This window comes from Phascolarctos cinereus, unplaced genomic scaffold (genome assembly GCF_003287225.1).
Source record: "Phascolarctos cinereus isolate Bilbo 61053 unplaced genomic scaffold, phaCin_HiC Scaffold_5;HRSCAF=322, whole genome shotgun sequence".
NCBI lineage: Eukaryota > Metazoa > Chordata > Mammalia > Diprotodontia > Phascolarctidae > Phascolarctos > Phascolarctos cinereus.
Window position 1 is genome coordinate 59,458,229 of NW_027555958.1, and position 21,445 is coordinate 59,479,673.

At 40.7% G+C, this 21,445-nt stretch overlaps 1 protein-coding gene across 3 annotated transcripts in view; it reads left to right on the forward strand.

Annotated features, from left to right (window-relative positions):
- The first annotated feature begins 997 nt into the window (after positions 1–997).
- The window catches only part of SORT1 (sortilin 1), a 69,076-nt gene continuing 48,628 nt past the window's right edge, over positions 998–21,445 (forward strand). For 2 of the 3 annotated variants that reach the window (XM_021000686.2, XM_021000692.2), the window contains exon 1: positions 998–1,395. In XM_021000686.2, coding sequence (XP_020856345.1) covers positions 1,078–1,395 — 318 coding nt within the window. In that variant the 5' untranslated portion in view covers positions 998–1,077. Of the gene's footprint in view, positions 1,396–8,564; positions 8,585–21,445 lie in introns of those variants that run through there. The other variant, XM_021000701.2, reaches the window with a different exon arrangement.

Consider the following 21,445-nt stretch of genomic DNA (forward strand, 5'->3'; position numbering starts at 1 on the left):
GAGATGCACCTCTGAGCATCTTGCTCATATGAATAATTCCTGACTTGAAGGAAGTAGTGCGTTTTTTTGTTCTGCAGTGCCCTAGAAATCAAACTCAAACGTGGACATGGAGGACTACAGGATGGACAGGGTATCACATTTGTAAGCCAGTGTGTAGACATGAAGTTGTTCACCCAGAAGCGAAAAATGCAGGCGATCCCTTTTCCCCAGTCGTACCCCGAAGCGCCATTCCCTCACTTGAGTAGAGCCAGAGTTCGGGCTTCCCCCTGCCTCCCTGCAGGGAAGGAAGGCAACCATGGAGTCTCGGGGCTTGCTCCGCTGTCTGGGTTGTTCTGATCGCTCTCTGGCTGGGCAGGTAGGCTCAGGCCTACCCAGCGCTCCTTTACCCCCTTAGGCAGCCCGGACTGCGGCGCAGCAGCAAGGAGGACTAGGCTGGGGTTCAAGTGCGCGGGGGTGGAACCTGAGGCACAGGTCGTGAGCTGGACGCCCCCTCCAGCCCATTGCCGGCTACTAGATTACATTCCCCAGGGAGAGTTTTGTCGGTTGCGTTAACAGCCCCCACCCCATCTTCCCACACACCCCCAATTCCCTGCCAGACTTTGCCCGAGAAGGAAGTTCGAGATAATCCGGGCGGGCGCGGGGCTTGGCTCCCAAGTTGAGGGGGGGCAAGGTGAGGGGGAAGAGCCGCCACGGCAAAGTCCTGCTGTACGCACTGCAGCCTTCCCCAGGTCTCCTCCAGCGCTAACTCGGCGAGCCTGGCCACGAATACGCTGGGCAGGGGGAGCGATGACCTCAACCACTCTCGACCAATCAGAAAAGCCCCTGGAAAAGCCTCGCTGCTTGGCCAATCAGCTCCGTGCCTCGGCGTCCGAATCGAAGACGCCCGAAGCTGGAGGCGATGCCGGCCAATGGGGAGTGGCACCGGTGAGACGGACTTGCAGGCTAACCTAAGGGGCTGGAGAGGCCTGGCAGGCAGCAGCCAATGAGGACGAGGATCAGCGGAGGGGGTGTGGCGGACCGCCGAAGAGGGGAGCGGGCGTTTGAGGTTGCAGGTGTCGGCGTCGGCGTCCGGCAGCGATGGAGCCGCCCCGGGGAGCTGCTGCAGCCGCCGTCGGTGGTCTCTCGCTCTGGATCCGTGGCCTCGGTCTCCTCCTCCTGCTGCCCGCGGTCCCAGCCGGCCCCGGCCAAGACCGGCTGGACGCTCCGCAGCCGCTGGCTGCCGGGACTCGGACTGCCCTGCTGACCGGCCCGCCGGGCCCCTCGCCGGGGAGCCGGCTGTGGGGAGCCGAGGTCGGCCCGGGCGGCGGCCGGAGGCGGCGTAGCCCGAGCGGGGAGGATGAGGGCTGCAGCCCGCTACAGGGCATCGAGGCCAGTCTGGACAACAACACGCACCAGGTGAGCCCCCTCCCTCGACCCCCAGCATTCTTTTCTGCCGCCCCCGCGACGCCTCTCGCAAGCCGGGGCGGGGGGGACGCTTGACGTGTCAGCTTGGGGCCCTCCCTGCCTCTCCCCAGGTTGGGAGGCCCTGGGCCTTTAAACTCCCCCTCCTTTCCCCCGCCTCCCCCCCACGCCCCGAGACTTTGGAGGAGGGAGCACCGAATTCCGGAGGCTTTCCTCCTCTTCCTCCCTCCTGCCCCGACAAACCACAGAACCCCCAGACGTCTCGTCGGGCCTCCCACGTTGGTACCCACCTCCTTCTGCGGTACACTACCGAACCTTGAACTGGGCATTACCGGGTGTGGGGGGTGGAGGTGTATGTGGGGGGGTGCGAGCAGTTTCTGGTTTCATTGGTTTTGTGTTTCGCCATTGGGGTGTCATCCTGTGTCTTTATTTTCTCATGTGACCTTTTGGTAATTTGTGCGAATCTTGCGGGGGAGGGGATCGGGAAGCATATTTTTTCTCTCCTCCATCCCGCCCCCCCAAGTAAATTGAAGCCGAATAATGCACTTCACCATCCTTCCCCCCCCCCCCGCCCCCATAAGGAATCATTATCACACACCCCAAGTTGGGAGTAATAGTACTCTTTAAGTACTGAATCCTAGGTGAAAAAAGCTTCGGGGGAACAAAACTGTTTTGTCAATTTGCTGGCATTATTATTGTGATGGTCCTTTTAAGTGTCTTTACTTGGGTATTCAGAAGTTAAGAGTAGTCATTTGAAGTTATTTTGAAACTTTTTTTAAACAGAAAAACAAAATTACTTAGAAGTGAAAGGATGGTGCCTTTACTCTGTTCTATGATGTCTGATCTCCCAGAATACTAGGAGCTTTGACCAATATGTGCAGAGTTGGGTTGAAAATCTTTTACACAACAGTTTTGCAAATAAGATACATGCAAAACGTCAGTTCCTGGTAGTGCAAAGATTCCTAGATTGTGCCAATTACTGTGTTGAGTAGGCAAGGGTTATACAATTTCCTTTAAATACATTTATACAGTGTTTTACAATTTACAAAGTCTTTTTCCTCACAATTCCATGAAGTGAGTAGTTTACAGATGAGGCAGGGGTGGGGATCCTTAGCCCTCCAGGCCACATGTGGCCCTTTAGGTACTCCAGCAAGGTCCTTTGACTGAATCCAAACAAAGCCCCTTAATTAGTTCTGTGAAGTTTGGATTCAGTCAAAGGGCCTCACTTGAGGACCTAGAGGACCATATGTGGCCTGGAAGCCACAGGTTCCCCACCCCTAAGGAAACTTGGGCTGAGAATTTAACTAATCACACACTAGTGGCGGAATAACTCAAATCCAGGTCCTTTGATTCCAAGGTCTATGTGTTTGCCACCATATCACGCTGTCCTTCCAATAACACAGCTTTTTCTGTGGGAGCCTAATCATCATCTGGCCTTTGCCTACTTCTGATTCTGTACAACTTAGGCATCCCTAGCTTGTATAGTTAAAAAATATTAATGAAGCCAGTAATGCTACTTTCAGTATTTTCATTTGTTATTTTCTTGACTTTCTTTGGTATTCTTTATTATCTTATTGCCTAATATCATTTTCACTCATTTTGGAGAAAGACTCATGTTTACTGCTTCTTTCTTTCCTCTATACCCATCTTCCATGTATCCGAATTCCAAAATCAGAACCTACAGTGTTCTCTATTAATGCTATGCTGTTTATCTAACCATTTACATGCCATTTGGCTCACTATTTCCCTGTGTTGTGGGTGGGGAAAAGAGGAAACTGAAGGTCTAGAAGATTAAGAGATTTGTCTCACACTAATAAGGGTCAGAAGCAGAACTCAGTTACAATACCATTGCTTTTTTCCATTATGTCATGTTGCCCTCACATGTCTTTCTGAGCCAGAAGACTCAGAGCATTCACAAATTTTACCTGCAGAGACAATCTGACTTAATATACAGTCTATATGCACCTGGTTGCTTGAAAGTATTTAAACTGAGCATTTAAGAAGGCTGTTGATTTTATATTTGGGAGTGGTTGACAGCGGATGATATTACTGTTGGAGATGTAGAATGTCTCCCTGGCCAAAGAGAGGGGGAAAAAATTGTTTAAGTTATCCTTTTCCTGCTTAGGGTCTGCTGAGAACTATGGTTTACTAAACATCTTTTCTACTCTTCCCCTTCATAGCTTCTTTCCTTGGGTCAGCTAGTCTTATGCATTCCTATTCCACATTCCTTATTCCTCCCTTGGTGGTTACCCCGCCTTCAGGTCGGTGGCGGGGGCGGCGGCTGCTGCTGCTGCTGCTGGATACACTCCTTCAGTCAAGGATTTCCCTTTTCCAAACCACACTACCTGTAAAAATGTCTGGCTGAGGCAGCTTTTTGTTTGTTCACGTTTATTTGCCTGTGGTGAAAGGACCATTTTATCAACACTGCCCCTTAAAGCAACAGGTAAAGAATTAAGAAAACTGTTCTAAGAGAATCTGGAATCTGTTATACCAAATTAATTGAATAGGAGATGTAAGAATGTGAGGATAGGCCATGAAATTCAGCTGTTAATATACATTCCTTTTAGTTTAATTTAATCATTATAGTCTTACTATGGTCTTATCCCTTCTCAATATCTTAATTTATTATTGTTGTTTTATACTTATTGTCCTTGGTTTGTCTTCAAGGATCTTCTCTTCAACTTATTTCCTATTTACATGCTTTGTTAAATAGTAGATTTTGTTAGTCCGATGCTACTTTCAACTTAGGGATATTTGAGCTGGGCAGCTCCTAAACAGCTACCTTTGTAGCCAAGAGCTGCTGTCTAACAATCATTCCTTTTCTACCTTTCAGTATCCCTAGATTTCATAAGATAGATTTCAAGTTCATTAAAGTGAGTGGGTGCTCGGACATCATTGTAACAACAGCTGTTAAATAAAAACATTATTGTAGTGGTAGAGCAGAGGAGTCAACTCCAGTAGAGGCAAAAATGGCAAAATTGTGAGTGAGAGTAGAGCCCAAACCAAATGAAAATGTAATTGGGAAATGTTTAACAAAATAAATAAAAATTCAATGCAACATTGGTAATGTTAATTTGTGGTTTTCTAAGTTAATATGCACCCCTAGGGATCTGTTTCTTTTTGACTTCTGACACTGCTGGCTTAGAGCAATTTTGAATTGTATCACCAATTATATAGATGAAAGAGGACGGAGAAAATTTTTCTTATCTAAGATCAGATTGATTCTTTGGTAGAAATGGGAATTGAATCTTGGAGGCAGTCTTAGAGATCATATAGTCCAACCCCATTCTCTTACAGAAAACTGAGTTAAGGTCCAAGGTCACATCCGTAGTAGGTCTCCGAGCCACATTTCAAGTTCAGGTTAACTGACAACAAAGCCAGTGCACTGTCCAGTATACCATTCTGTATCTGAATTCCATGATTTAATGTAGATCAGTACTTCTTGTGATTTCTTACTGTTTACCATGAAAAAGAATAAAATAATGTAGAAACAAAAAAATAATTTAAACCCCAGAGGGTCTTATCAAGTTATATACCTTTAAATTGTTTATTTTTAGTGATTATTAATAATGGTACTATACATCATAAGACTGATTTTGCTTTTTAGAATCTGACAAATATTGAACTCCATCTTTTCATAAAAGTAAAACCAAATGAAGTATTGTGATATATTCTAAAGAACTGATATCTAATATTCCAGATTTTTAGAAGACTTGTGGATATATTTTATAACTTGTCTTCCCTGGGGGAAATTTTTCCTGAACTTTTACTCAAGATACTATTTAAATGTATATAAAGTATATTTGGTAAATTGGAATTAATATTCATCTTTCCCATGGAGGAATCAATATAAATTTCCTATGTAGAGAAATAAACATCTTGAGTCCTACTAAGAACAAGGGGAGAGTTGCCAAAAAACAAACCGAAATGATCTCTAACTAAAATTTCTTAAGTGAAAAGCAAAAAAAAAAATTCGTGTTTAAATGTGGGAATCCTATTCTTTACATGCTGTTCTCCTGAGCCTAATAACTTGTTTTCTTACTAGGCTTTTAACAGATTCTCTTTCAGATGATTGATAGGGGAATGGCTGAAGGAGTTATAGTATTTGATTGTGATAGAATTCTATTGTGCTATAAAAAATGACAAGTAGGATGGTTTTGGAAAAACCCAGAAAGAGTCATATGAACTGATGCAAAGTGAATTAGAACCAGGAGAACATTGTACACAGTAACAGCAATATTGTATGATCATCTGCTGTGAATGACTTAGCTATTTTGATCAATGAAGTAATCCAAGACAATTCCGAAGGACTTATGATAAAAAATGCTGTCCATCTCCAGAGGAAGAACTGATGGAGTTTGAATGCAGATTGAAACATAATATTTTCATTTTATTTTTCTTGTTTTCAACATGGCTAATATGGAAATATGTTTTGCATGATTTCACATGTATAATTGAGATCACATTTCTTGCCTTCACAATGGGTGGGGAGAAGGAATGGGGGGAAAGAAGAGAATTCGAAACTCAAATTTTTTTTAAAACAAACACTAAAAATAAATAAATACATATATTTAGAAAATGATAGCAAAAGTTACATTCATGGTATGTATAATCTTTGTACATATGAAAGAAAAATTGAGTAAGTTTCAGATAACTTATTAATATCTGCTGCTTAAGTTGTGTTGCTTCAAAACATTCTTTTTTCCTTTAAGAATTCCTTTGGAGACAGGTATTCATCCCACCTTAAAACAGTGAAATGTCTTGTCCAAAGCTATTGCATTATCTGAAATATATTTTCTTAATTTCTGAATCTGCACTCAGATTATTGGACAATTTCTGTGGTACTTTTTGAACCTCTGATTCATGTAGCTATGAGTTGTTCCTTATTTTGTTTTTTTACCTCCTCCCCCTAGTGTCTGTCACTGACTTCTTCCTTACACATAACTCCACAACTTCTACAAAAACATCAAAGCATTTGGTTTCTTAAATAAACAGGCCCTGGAGAGAAGCTGTGTTGTGTGGCGTGTCAGCACAGAGAAGAATGTGTGTTTGTTTGCTGGTGCTGGCAGAGCTGAACCCCAGCCCATTCAGGGACTGAAGGTGCCTGTTGGAGACTTCTGGGATCCTCGGCACTCGGCCTTTTACCCTGGATCATCCGACTGCCTTCCGGGTTGGGAAACCTGAAGGTCTTTGCTGTCTTGAACTGTTTTGGTCTTCAAATAAATAGTTCTTAAATTTTTTGTAGTGGAAAAACTCTATATTTTAAATAAATCTTTAGTGTCACCTTGTAGTAAAATCTTTGAAATTAATGTATGCTTACTATTAATGGTCCCATATAACATAAGAATACTTTTTTTAGCTCTGTATTTTCCGTATTTTCTTCAAAATAGCTGGGTTCAGTGGAAAGAGTACTGACTGGAGACCAGGAACTAGGGTTCAAATCCTGAACCTGCCATATAATAGACTTTCTATCTGTTATGCCCCAGGCAGGTTACCTAACCTTCCCCAGCTTCTCTTTCCTCCAGAAATGAGGAGGTTGGGCTGGCTGGGCTCCTTCCAGCCCGAGATCTAAGATCCTGTGCAAGTTTGACAAGTGTTAGAAACAAAATGAAGCAAAGTGTTATGGCCTCCTCATTATTAATAATTTTTTTGTAATTGGGAGCAACTTTCCTGGGTGGTAGCTCACCCAGGAAAACATTTGACAACAATTTTAATTTTTCCTTTACGTAAACAGATCTTTTAGGGAATGCTTTGAAAAAACACATTTTTCCCTTATGATTTTGCTTGTAAATTTACTTTTCTGTAGGTAAATGCATCTTATAACTTTGCCAGAACTTTGGGAAAGGTTTGTGACAATGTATCCATATCAGACTCACTAGAAGTAAATCCATATTGGAGTTAACTATCATGTTTGTGTTTCTTTTGTGTTTGTGATTTGGTATTTGACCAAGATTTATGAATGTTTGTTTTACCATCAAGAGTAGGGGTTTAATAACACTTTTTTTTGCCTCTTCAAACTTTCTCATTTTATTTACTTAATCACAATGAGCACTAATATAAAAAAATTTACTAATGAAATTAAGAACGTAAATGGATATATATTAACTTTACACATACTCTGATAAGAATTGTCAACTCTGCCTTATCAAATGTTATTGGGAACTTTCAGTCACTCAAGGCCAACTTTTGGCCCCATATATTTAGATCAATTTCTTATCAATCTCTGCGTGACTAACAGTGCTTTATATTGGTTTTTGGCATGTGGGTTTGTCTTTTAATTTTTTTTTTCTTCACAGAAACACTGTGACTGTTCTGCAGAACTGTTCTGCAGAACACTGTAGGGTTCTGTGGAACATAGATTGAGAAATATTGGCTTAAATTATTGAAATACTTAGCTTCTCTTTTTTTAAGGCTCTTATCTTGAGAGGTAGCTCCTCCACTAATCTTTTGGCAGAGTAGAGCTCATACAGAACCAGCCTGATCATTTTTTCCTTGTTGAGCAAAGCAGTCCCTGCTGACCCATCTTTATGACTCCCCAAACCTGTGCTAAGTGCAGTCCTCCCTAAGCAGTTCTCCTCACCATGATTCTGACTGTATTTTTAGTGGTACCAGAGGACCTGTGAAGTGACTTATTTAAGGATAAAGCTTCAGCAGACCTGCAGAAGTAGAATGTAGTTTATTTGTGAAAAGAAAATCTTAGCAAGGAAATTGGGGGTGAGGATGTAGAGCTAACCTCTAGTGGTGAAACCAATGACTATAAATTTCTGCTTTGTGGTTTGGGGCTAGGCGTTTTGTTTTGTTTTTGGTAACTTGGTAACTATCAGCTTTGCACATGATAACTTTAACTCTTTTGGCTTCTGATTAATTAGCAAGCCCCTTCTGAGTATGGATTTACAGGCCTTTTTATGTTCCAGAAATACTTATGTTAAGATCATTGTCCTGTTCACAAAGTGGCATTCCTTTCCATTTTTCTATTTTGGGATTACCATCTCTGTGCCCCATTTTTTTCCCCACTCACCTTGTATTTCAAGTTCAAAAGCTAACAGAATTGTTTTCACATTCTGTTAATTCTGCTCTAACCTACTAGGTTCTTGATGGGAGTCTGCAGAAATTTTTTGCTGCCCAATCTAGTTTTCTGTTTGCTTCTGCTGTCAGATCCAGGCTTAAGTTGGCCACACCAAGGGTAATATTCTCTTGTTGCAATATTCTTTTCTACTCAATCTTTTAGGAAGGAAAATCTGAGAAATTGCATTCCTTGTTGACTTAACATGATCAAGAGTTAATATCAGGGCAGGCAAAAACACCTACCTGGATGTGTAATTAAACTCAAGATGCAACAAAGATAGAGCTTTGTCTGAAGACGTCTGTGTCTCTCTCTGCTGACCTCAGCGCCTAGAGGACTGAGCTGGAAGGGTGAGGAATTACCTGCTGGTGAGATCCTGGTTATGAGGAGCTTTCACATGTTATTCTCCAGGCCTCTCTCTGTCCTTAAATGAAAGTAGCTCAGTATTTAGATGTCTGTTGTGTCTTTCTTCTAGCACAATGACAGCTTCTTAGGCAGCTGTGGCGTCTGTAGGTACTGGGGGTCTCCAAACTTGCTTGTTGTTATTTTGATAACTGTTTTAATAGAACTGGTTTCCTTTGTAATCTTATATATTTTATTTTATGCCTTCTTCTGAGAAGGGGGTCCATAAGTGTCACCATCTGCCAAAGGGGCCCATGACGCAGAAAAGATTAAGAACTCCAGAGTAAAGGAATAAACTGACCAGTTTGATTAGTTCTTGGCACAGTTATTTGTTAATGCAGTCATTACCACATTCAGTGTCAGATAGTTAGATTCAGTGTGGCTTAAAACTATCTGGGCTGAATGCTTCATCATGACAAATACTTCATACCCATAAAAGCTTATTAGATGAATGCTGGAAACGTGACTTTTTTAAAGTTTGAGGTTGGGAGTCTTCTCTTTTTCCAAGAAACCCACAGTAAATACTAAATTATCCTTGCATTCATGCTTGTGGTGTTCAACTAGAAAGGTTATTTTTTGTGTGTAAGTTTTATTTTGCTTTTCATTATCCTTATGGGGAACAAAAAAGAAACCAAAGGTTGCTATCACACATGTTTAATGGCTGATCCAGCATTAGAAGGGAATTGCAGCTGGTCTCCTTTCCAAGTTGCTGAACTTGAACCTAGTGCAGATTTTCACATCTGGTGTCATTTGTTGCCACCTCCTGATCTTGCTTCAGTGAAATCTGAGTGTTTTAAAAAATAGAAATATTCCTTTTACTGTACAAAAGAATACTTGACTTTAAAAAAAAAGTAGGTGATTCTTCAGTCCTTTTTGGATGAAATTAATTTAATGCTACTAATAAAAGCTATTAAGTTTGACAGTCCACAAGCTTCACACACTTAGTATAAGTAGCAGTACGTTTGGGGTTTTGTTTTATTTTTTTCTTTTCATACAGACTTCTGCCAAAACTGAGGATCTTTTCTTCCTGGCTGCCTGTATGTCTGAAAATAGGATGAGGAACACATAGTAGTAGGGTGTAGTAGCATCTGTACACTTAGGGCCCCTTACTGGGACTTACTTGTAAACTGATTGGCTCAGTTTGTTCCCATAGGAAGAGCATTATGCTTTCTCCCATTCCGAGGTTTAAGACTGCTGTCGTTTCTGCATTTGTTTTTGTTTTGTTTTGCATTTTGTTTTAGTTTTATTTTTTTCCTCACTTCTGAAAACTAAAGTATAATTTTCCCTTTAAGTGCTAACTTGCAAGTTTGATACATTGTTAAGACATACCTGAGGAAAGGAGAAGAGAGAAGGGACTAAGCGTTTACATAGTACCTATTATGTGTCAGTGACTGTGCTAAATAAGTAGTTTTTACAAATATTATTTCATTTGATCCTCCCCACAACCCTATGAGGTAGGTGCTAGTAATAGGAAGATAAATGAAGTTATATTTTGTTAAGCTGATATTTAGCAACCAAGATAAATCAATGTATTAAGCACCTACTTTGCAGAAAGTACTATAGTGGATATAAATAGGAGACTCTGACTTGTTAATAATTTTAAAATTGAGATTCCTATAATTTTAGAGCTAGAAGGGAGCTTAAAGATAATCTAGTTCATCCTAATTTTACAGATAAGGAATCCTAGGCGCAGAAAATGAAGTAACTGCTTCTGGTCACACAGAGAACAGAAGCAGATTCAAATCCAGGTCCTCAAACTCAAAATCCTGTGTTTTTCTAATAAATAGTGCCACTATTTTAAGAGGCAGCATGGTATGATGGGTAGAGTAGTTGGAGTCAAAATGGCTGTGTTACTACAGGCAAGTTACTTGATTTGGTTGAATCCCAGATTCCTCACCTGTAAAATGTGGCTAATTATTTCCTTGCACCTACCACACTGAGTTGTTGTGACGATCAAGTTAGATTATGTATTTCAAACCCTTTCCGAAATGTACAAACAGAACAAATCTAATCCCTTTTCCACATGACAGCTACCATGTCTCCCCGTAAGTTTTCTCATCTTTAGGCTAAACGTACCTGGTTTCTTTAACTGCTCCTCATGCACCATGGTCTCCTGGTCTGTCATTTCTGGATGCTCTAGCCGCTTTTCAGGGCTCCCAACTGAACACCGTTCCTTACATGTGCCCTGCCCTTCCCCCCCCCCCCCCCCCCCCCGGGCATAGTCCAGTGGTTCATCATCTCTCTTCAGGACTGTTATAACAACTGACCTCCCTGTGTCCAGGCTGTCCTTCCATAAAGCTGTGAAAAATCTTCCCAGTGCACAATTCTGACTGTCTCAGTCCTTTGCTGAAAAATCTTTAATGCTTCCCAATTACCTGTGAGATGAAATGCACACTCTTTATCCTACCTTTCTATTCTAGCCTTCTTTCATATTACTTCTTTTCACATAGTCTATAATAGCTGGACTAGGTTACTAGTTTTTCTTTGTATTGATCTGTTTCCTTCTTTTTCCATGCATCTGAGCCCGCCTTCCCCCCACCTGCTGACCTCCTTTTTTCAGGGTTCAGTTCAGTCGCTGCCTCCTCTCTGATACCTCTAGCTGAAATTATTCTTTCCTCAAAGATTCCTATTGATCTTGATTATTTATCTCTATCACACTGTACTTTGTATTATGTGTATTTTCTTAGCAGACCATAAGTTGCTTGAGGGCAAGGACTGTTACGTTGCATCTTTATATCTGCTATGCTGCTGAGCATGAGGCCACATGCCCTTAGCCCTTTTTAATAAAGCCAGTTTTTTCACTGTTCTGCAAACATCCCATTCACGTTCAGGTCCCTGACTCCATTCATGCTGTTTTCCCCACCTGGAATTAACTTTTATACCTCTCCAAATCCTACCCCTCCTTGAGGGCCTAGCTCAAGGCCCACCTCATTTATGAAGCCTTCCTTAACTATTCTACCTATGATTGATCTATCTCCCTTTCATCTCAGCTCCTTGGGCCTCTTATCTGTATCCTAACATCCAGCACCTTAGTTATATATTGTTTTATTTTCTGTTCTTTCATGTGTGTAAATTTTAGTTCTCCCAGTCAGGGTCTTAGACTACTTCTGCGCTCCTCTGGTACTCATTAAATACTTGATTGGATTGCAGACCTTTAATAGATCTGTAATTCACCCAGACACTCCTCTCTAGATTCATAGGTCCGAGAGCTGTAGTGAGAAGGGACTCCTGAGGTGGGCTAATCCAGCTTCCTCATTTTTATATGAGGAAACTGAGGTTAATGGAACTTAAATGAATTTACCCAAGGTCACATAGTTAATAATCATCAGAGATGGGACGTGAACCCAACTCCTGTTTCCAGAGCCAGTGTTCTTTCTTTCCACTGTCTCTTATTTTCCCTCCCATAAAATAGAGTTAAGATGCAAAAGTTAAAGCTGATATAACATTTCAAGACCAAGGTGATTGAAAAATAGAATACATCAGTCCCCTTTTATGTAGCATTGTAGGGGAGTATAATAGCTATTTCTGATAACTGAAATATAGCCTTTTAAGTACCAAAACTTGTTTTTACTTTAACTATTTTATTGAGATCTTCTAAAACAATATACTGAACCATTTATGCTGAATACCATTTAACTTATTCTTGTTAACTCTCAGTCATTATTTTTAACTTTCAACATTTATTAAGATCCTAGTGTGTCCAGCAGCAACTGTGCTGTATGCTTGGGGAATTAACATAGGTTATGTTACAGTGTCCTTACCCCTCATGTAACTTTTAGTGTAAGGAATAATATACATATTCTCTGTAATGTTATGTGCTATGGAAGTATTAAAAAAAAGTGTTATTAGGTATAGGGGTGGGTAGGAGGGCTGTTACCAAGAGGGTAATGAGGAAAAGCATCCTAGAGGAAGCAGTATTTGAGCTAAGCTTTAAAGGTTCATTGGGAACTCAGCAAGTAAAGAAAGGGACACAGAACACATTGAGACTAAAATTGTGGGCAGAAAAGTGTAGTGTGCATGGTGCAACATAATAAGAGAAAAGTATGGGGAAAAAAAACCCTGAGGTGTTTCTGTATTTAGAAGAGTTTGAATTTTATTCAGACTTAATGGAGCCACTAAAAGGTTAAACTCAGCCAGATATTGTGTAATATCTGGCTGTTATAATATATCTGGACATCATATTAGATATCATAAAGTCATAGGATTTAGAGCTGGAAGGGACCTTAGCACCAAATCAAACTACTTATTTTACAGTTGTCTTGTAACTGAAGGGGGACAGCTAGGTGGTTCAGTGGATAGAGCACTGGCCCTGGAGTCAGGAGGACCTGAGTTCAAATCCAGCTTCGGACACATAACACTCATTAGCTGTGTGACTCTGGGTGAGTCATTTAACCCCAATTGCCTCATCAAAAATAAATAAACAATTAAACTGAAGCCCAAATGTGGGTAGTGGCTTTCCCAAGGTCACTCTCATATTAATGATGGGGAAATGGAGACCTAAAGAAGTTAATTAAGTGACCTGTCCAAGGTCACATAGGTAAGGTATCAGAACCAGAATTTGAACCAGGGCCTGTGACTCTAAATCTAGACCCCAATCTCAATTTAAGGCTCTCTAATTCCAAATCCACTGTTCTTTGAAATCACAGAATCTAGAGTTATTAAACTGACTATACCCTTTGACCCAGCAATACTACTATTAGGTCCATTTCCCAAGATGATTAGGGAAAAAGGAAAAGAATGTCTATGTTCTAAAATATTTATAATACCTGTCTTTGTGTGGACAAAGAGAAGGAAGTTGAAGGGATCCCCATCAATTGGGGATGGCTAAACAAATTGTGGTATATGTTTGTGATGGAATATTACTCTGCTATAAGAAGTGATGAGTTCAGTGATTTTAGAAAAACATGGAAAGACTTGCACAAAATAATGACGAGCAAAATGAACAGAACCAAGAGAATGTTGTATATAGTAACAGCGATATTATTTTAACAATAACTTTGAGCTAATAAGTCACTCTATCATAAATATCCAAATTAACTGCAAAGGTCCTATGAAGGAAGGTGCTGTTTGCATCCAGAGAAAGAACTGACATTTACAGTTATCCCTTCCATATCATGACTTTCCCCATCACACTTTCGATATATCAGAGGTTGGCATAAGAAATTAAGTGGGCATTTGGGGGGGGGGGGTTGTGGAAGCTCCAGATGGCATTCGAAGGCCGGCAGATGACACAGAAAAAGTTCAGAAACTCATAAATGCATAAAATATATGTGCAGTGTTATATAAAATCAACATATTTTATCTTTTAATACCATGATAATTCAGACATCTCTGGTATGAAGAGAGGGCCAAAAAATTTTATGCAGATTTTCCAGATCTAGGGAGTGCCGTGCCCCTAATCCCCGCAATGTGGAAGGGATAACTGTGTATATGCATATTTGTGTCTAATGGTAGCCATCTCTGAGAGAGGGGAAGGGGAAAAAAAGAAAGTTCTATGATAAGTTTGTTGTATATTTAAAAGGAATAGCAAGTTGTATGTAATAGATCTGCAGTTTCAAGTGCAATGTTCTTTTTTTCTATTCCACTGTTATGACAATGCTTGTTTTATTTCTCAAGTTCAGAATAATAAAAAAATATTTTAAAAAATGAAATCACAGAATTAGATATTAATCAGAAAGGGACCTTAATGGTCACGTAGTCTAATCTTCTTTATGGATAAGGAAACTGAGGCAGCAAGATGTAAGTGACATGCTCATGGTCACACAAGTAGGAAGCTGGGATTCAGACCCAGGTTGTCTTGTGATTCAGTGCAGCTCTGGAAATCAGAAAAAGGACAGGGCTGGAGATTTAGATTTGTAAGTTGAAGCTGTAGGAGTGAACGAGATCATAGAGAGGGAGGCTAAGGACACAACTTGAGGGAGTATCCATGTTAAGGATCAGAGAATCATAGGTTTAGAGATGGAAGGGAATTTAAAAGAAATCTAAGCCAATACCCTCTTTACAGACAAGGAAACCAAGGTGTAGCCACAGAAGTTAGTTGACTTGTACAAGGTCACACAGGTGACAAAATCAGGATTTGAACCCAGGCTCTGACTTCAAATCCAGGACACTCTTCACTGTGTCATAAGGTAATAACAGCCAAGGGAAGAGGAACAGACTTGTCTGCAAAATATTTTACAGAGAAAGATGGCAGTGGAAAGAAGCCTGCAGAAAGCTTGGCCTGGTATGGACCCTGATGTGATCATGAATTAGTCACTACTGAGGTTATCCGCCCTGCACAGTTAGTAAATATCATAGGCCAGATTCAAACCCAAGGGTATCCTGTTAAGTCCAGAGCTCTTTCCAGTACATCACAATCAGCTAAGTCATTTAGTATAACTGCTTTGTTGATTCATTTCAGTCATGTCCAACTCTTTGTGGGGTTTTCTTGGCAAAGATACTGGAGTATCCTTCTCCAGCTCATTTTACAGATGAAGAAACTGAGGCAAACAGGGTTAAGTGACTTGCCCAGGGTCACACAGGTAATAAGTGTCTGAGGCCAGATTTGAACCCAGGTCTTCCTGACTCCAGGTTGGGTGCTCTATCCACTATGCCATCTAGCTGCCCAGTATAACTATAAGATATGTAAAAGTTCCAGGGAAATGAAATTGGGAGTTCATAGAATTTCACAGATGGAGGGGACCTCAGTGGCTATGTATAGAGTTCAACTCATGCCGGAAAAAAAAAAAAAGAATTCCCACCACAACCGATTTTGAAAAGTGGTCATCTAATATAAGCTGGATGAAGAACTGCATTGAGTGGGGGAGACCCTGTGACCTCCCAAAGGACTCAGTCCCACTTTCAGATAACTCTCATTAGAGTTTTGTTGTTACTGGTTGTCCCCTGACGTCAAGCCTAAATTTGCATCTTTGCCACTTAATTCTGTTGCTTCTTATTCTGCCTGTGGGACTAAACAGAACAAGTGGAACCCTCTTCCTCTTTTTTATTTTTTATTTTCTTATTTTTTTTTCTCTTCCTCTTGACAGCCTTTTCTTTATATACTTGGAAAAAAACCTCTCCTGTCCTCCCCACCCCCACCCCTGGTTTCTCTAGGCTTAGCATCCATGCTTAATGTCCAGAACTCCAGGACCTTTGGCGTTCTGATTGTTCTCTGAATGCTCTCCGTCTTATTATTATTGTCTTTCTTAAAATATGATGGGCAGAACCAAGTATCATGGATCACAATATGTGATCCATGCACACAAGAAGTTCCTTAACCAAGGCAAAATATAATGAAATTATCACCTTCTCATTCCTGGAAGCTGCCTCTCAATGTTGTCTGAGAACACGTTAAAGTTATCAGCACACTACTAACTGACACTGAACTTGCAGTCCACTAAAACCCCGACATCTTTTTCAAGCAAACTGCTCTCTAGTAGAGTGGAAAGAGCAGGGACTCTGAAGTCAGAAGACCTTGGTTCAAACCCTACCTCTGATGTTTACTGTTTTCATGACCTTGGGTAAGTCATTTAAATTCCGTGGATCTCAGTGTTCTGCATTGGAGAACCCAACTGATATAATAGTCTCATCATCTAACCTGGTGTCAAATAGAAATAGATCCCTGCAGGTAGCATATTGACTTAGGAAACCACAAATTAACATTATCCATGATCTATTTTTATTTATTTTGTTAAACATTTCCTAATTACATTTTAATCTGGTTTGGCCCTACTTAATGGACTGGGAGTTTGATGCTTCTGCTGTAGCCCACATCCCTCCATCTTTTCCATGAGAACAGTATGAGTCTTTATCAGATGTTTTGCTAACATTTAATTAAGTGGTGTCTATAGCAGTCCACTGATGATAATAATAATTGTCATAATGACCTTGGCCTAGTCTGACATGAACTGTTCTTGATACCTCTTTTTCTAGATCGGTTAGTAAAGAGAATAAGAATACAGGACATGGATTGTCAGACAGCCGTGGGGGCCTAATTGAGGTTATGTCTTTAACTCAGTTTCGTGACTTTTTCCAATGAAGTGATGGCTAAGTAGCCTGGAAACTATCCAGGAAAAGTTGGGGTTGCCTAAGAAGAAAGATTGGCGGGTAAGGAATGGTTGGAAGGTAGGGAGAGGAAGAGGAAGAGATTCTAGGCTAGGGAGACATCCAAGTGACAGCACTTGGGTTGAAGTCAAGCCTAGGTATTGGGAGGGGGGATTGGGTGGGGAGGATATTTCATTCATGGCTTGTGTTTTGTTTTATTTTAAAAGTCATGTTCTCATCTAATAAAGGTGTGCAAGGCTGTTCGCCCGAAACAAAATGGCTTTGTGGTTCTCCTGCCTGCTTTTAGAATATTTTTATTTCTTCTCTTGTTGTTTCTATTAATATAGAAATTTCTCTTTTCTTGGATTTATTTCTTTTGATATCTTGTGAACTAGGGATCCAAGTAACTAAGCTTATTAGAATGGTGTCTAAAATAAGAGTCAGTAGGCTCTAAGTGAGAGCCTGAAGTGTTTCCTGTTGAGCCAAAGTTCTGCTTGGAGGTTTTTTGGTATGTGGATTGAAATAATTCATTTTAGCTGCTTTTAATTTTTGCTTCTTTTCAAATTTTTGGCTATGTTCAGATGAAGATGAATTAGGTTGGAGTAGCTGGATAAGTGTAAACTTAGGAACTTTTTTTTTACAGGGAACACTGGATAATCAAACTCCTCACTGATTAAATGACTGAAAAATCCAACAAGTTTAGAGCTAGTAGGTACCTTAGGCATAATCTGTTCCAACTCACTCATTTCACACATAAAACTAGGGCCTTAAGAAGTTAATTGAATTGTAGTGCTCCCTCTAGAATCCAGATCTCCTGACTCCCAGTTCAGGGCTCTTTCTGTGGTTGAGGACTTTGTCTCCTATGAAAAACATTACTTCAAATGTTTTGTATTTGGCTTTTGAGTTTCTAAAAATAGTCTCTATGAGAGCTGGAACATTGTGGTCTTATTTTTAGCTCTTGTTTTATGAACCTAGCAGTGCCTTGTCATTTAACAGAACTGTATTCTAATATTAAAAACCACATTGCTGCATTTTTTCCCCACTTGCAGGAATCCCGCATCCACCATGCTTCAGGTCTCTTCTTTGCCTGCTATCCTGTCCATCTCCTAGACTTTCCGGCTGAAATTGTAAAATCATAACCTAAAAGTCCTATCCTGGCACTCCTGGAATTACATTATTGAACATCTTTATGGTGCTTTGCAAAGTATAGAGTATATTCACTTATGTTATCTTGCCCTAACCTAAATATCCCTTTTAAGTATATAGAGCAAGTAGTAGGATCCCTATTTTACAAATGAGGAATTGAGGCCCAGAGAGGTTGACTTAACCCAGCTTATTCAGCCAGTTAATGTCAAGCCAGGACCAGAACTTGAGCCCTTTGACCTCCTAGCACCCTCTCCACCTAAGCCATCTGCCTCCTCCAGATCAAGTCATGGGAGGATAAAGCATCAGCTTGCTATCTCTGCTTTCACACTATTTAACAAAAGAAGTTCCCCTTCTGTATTCAGTGATGGCAGCCAGTCACTGAATTTAACCACTAGTTTGCTTGTCAGTCATGTTATTTCTGATGCCATATTGATCTGGCCATCTGCTGGCTTTAAACAAGTGCTACCACTTTTACTTACTCTAGCCTGAACTCTTTCAGGGGTTTTATTTTAGGTTTCAGGTATATAACTAAAGATAGATAGGATGTCTCATTACTAGGTTTTTTCAAGCTACGGTTGCTCCAGGGACCAACTCCCAGGTTCTCCAAAATATAGTAGCACTTATTTAGTTAGACCTCTAGTTTAATTAGATGTGAAGCTCAATTAAGTGTGTATGGCAGTTCTACATTTATTAACACTTAGGAATTGTCTGTGCTGTTACATTAGATGCCTCAGTTAATTCATAGTCCACAAAAATGTATATCCTTATTGCTTCTCATGTTGTGCTGTAAGATGGCGATAAGAGGGTAATTATAGAGTCTTGTACCATGACCTGTTGTGTTTCACAAACAAATCTCAAAGGATTCCGTGTGCCCTCATTTATTGGGTCATAGACAATCACTGACCCATCTGTAACCTTGGGTAGTCTATCGGTAATAATAAATTATTTATTAAGTACTTGTCTACGTATAGTACTGTACAAACAACTGTTAAAATATGGTTTATGTGTAGTGTTTGAACTGTGCTACTTTACAGTTGCTTACGTATTACTTTAGAATTTTTTGTTGTTATTGTTTGATGTACCCACTACAGCTCTTTTCCCAACTTGGTTCTAAGTACTGCAAGGGCAGGAACTATGTCTTCCCCCATCCCTCATTTTAGGTTTTTAATAAATACATTTTGATTGAATGATTCTAGAGGTTACCAGTCTAAGGTTCTTTTATATGATATAGGACTTCATGATTCTTATCAAGCTATATATTTATCTTTTGATAGAGAAACTTTAAAATATTTAACAGATGTGGGGAGTGTCTTTATAAATAGTGTGATTAGATAACTGAGCCAAGTTTCTTCAGCTCTGTGTACTCAGAATAATGAATCACCTTGTTAGACCAGGGCCATAGGTGGCAGTGGATTGCAGAAACAGGGAAGAAAGACAGGTTGTTGAATCAAGATAAAGCCAGGAATAAAAACTTAAGGGCCAGGCGTATGTAAAGGACTGGAAGTTATAGGTAAAGATGGTGGGGGTAAGTGGTCAGAAACTAGATAAAATCAGAAAGATGGGAGCACATTAGGTACCAGGAATCTAGGCAAAGCAAAAGACCAGAAACTATGCACGGTGGCAGAACAGCAGATACAAGGTGCCATCCGTAAGGAGAGACTGGAACAAAAGTAGATTCTGTCTATTTCTATTTTGCCCTTTGGCTCTAAGAGATCTAGGCAGTTTTTTTGGGTTTTTTTAAAGATTTCTTGAAATATGATTGCAAGGCTCTCTTTGGGAGGGAAGGGTCATGGCATTCAAGTAACCTAGTGATTTTTAATTTTTTTTTTGATCTGTTTTTTCAGTCAGTTGTTTTTACTATGAGATACCTACATGTGTTTTTTTTTTATTTTAGTCTTTTGACTTTGTTGTAATATTTCTTGTCTCATAGAATCATTGGCTTCTATTTGGTCCATTCCAATTTTCAGAGTTTGTTCTGGGGCAAGATTTTGTCCTTCTTGTACCAAGCTGTTAATTCCCTTTCCAGTTCTTTTCTTCTGTAGCTCTCATTTCTTTTCCAATTTTTTTTCCTCTTGCACTTTAATTGCATTGTTAAAACAGTTAGGACTTTTTTTTCCCTTTAACTCCACTTCTTTCAGGAATTCTAATTGAATTTATGCCCAGTAGGTATTTTTCTTTGAGGCTTTGCTTATTGATGCTTTGGAGTCGTTCTTTTCTGGGTTTGTGTCTTCAGCTTCCCTGCCACCATAATAGCTTTTTATGATGGGGTTCTTTTTTTTGTTTGTTCATTCTTCCAGTCTACTTCCTGCCTAATTTAGACTTGATAGGGTTGGGCTCTGCAGTACTTTTGGAGGGAAGGTCTGGGCTGCTCCTTTTGAGGCTTTTGTAGGATTGTTGAATGGTATGTTGTTCTAGGCCCTTGGGGACCCCAAGCTTTCAGTATTTCTGTGGTCAGATGCAAAATGGTCAGATCCAGGCAAAGTCTGGTTGCTGCTCCACCCTTTCCCCCATCCTCAGAGCCTAGGTGGATTGCTGCTTGGCTCACCCTAAGCCAGCTAGAATGCTCTGCTGTGCTCCTAGGTGCTCTGAAGTCACCCTGCTACTGCTGGTTTCTTAGCCTGCTCCTCTCAGTATGCCATCTCTGGGTGCAGGGGAGACCCTCCTCAGTCTCTCCTGGATCTGTGACCTCTGACAAAGCTGCCAGGTGGCCCATACTCCAATTGTGAGGCCCTGGTATGGGTCTGGGACTTTCTCTGGCCCTGCCATTCTCTCGCTCTGCTCCTGGCCACACCCTGTGCCCAGCAGCTGCAGAGCTCTCTGTCTCCCTGGGCTGAGAAAATGACACCCTGTGACTTTTTCTTCCTTGAATTTTCCCATTAGTATTCAGGTCTGGTGCATTTTCTAGATCTGTTTGGGGAATCTAGAGGAGAGCTCCCCATGTCTTTCTGCTGTTCCACACTCCTGGTTTCCCCTCTGCTGATTCCCTTTTAGTTCAGTAAACATTAAGTGCCTACTGTGTACAAGGCACCATGCAAGGATCTGGAAAGAAATCACAAGCATAGCATCCCTGTGTTTGAAGAGCTTATGTTCTCTGAGGTAGATAAAAGAGGGACCAATGAATATTAACAACTGGGGACTGGGACTCGTGCAGTGAAGGCTTCAGATCAAGCATTTCTGGCTTGAAATCCCAGCTCTGGCTCTTCCCAGCCTCCATCCAGTTTTCCCACCCAGAAAAGGATTCTCCTTCTTTAGGCAGGTGTTGGTTTCCTCCCCCATACCCTCCCCATGGGTTACTAGAGACCTAGACACTGATACATTTGGTTCCAAACTGTGATTTAGGAGCAGGCCACCTTCGAGTGTAGTTCACTTATCTGAGGTAGTCGCCTACTATCTATTACAATAAGAACTGGC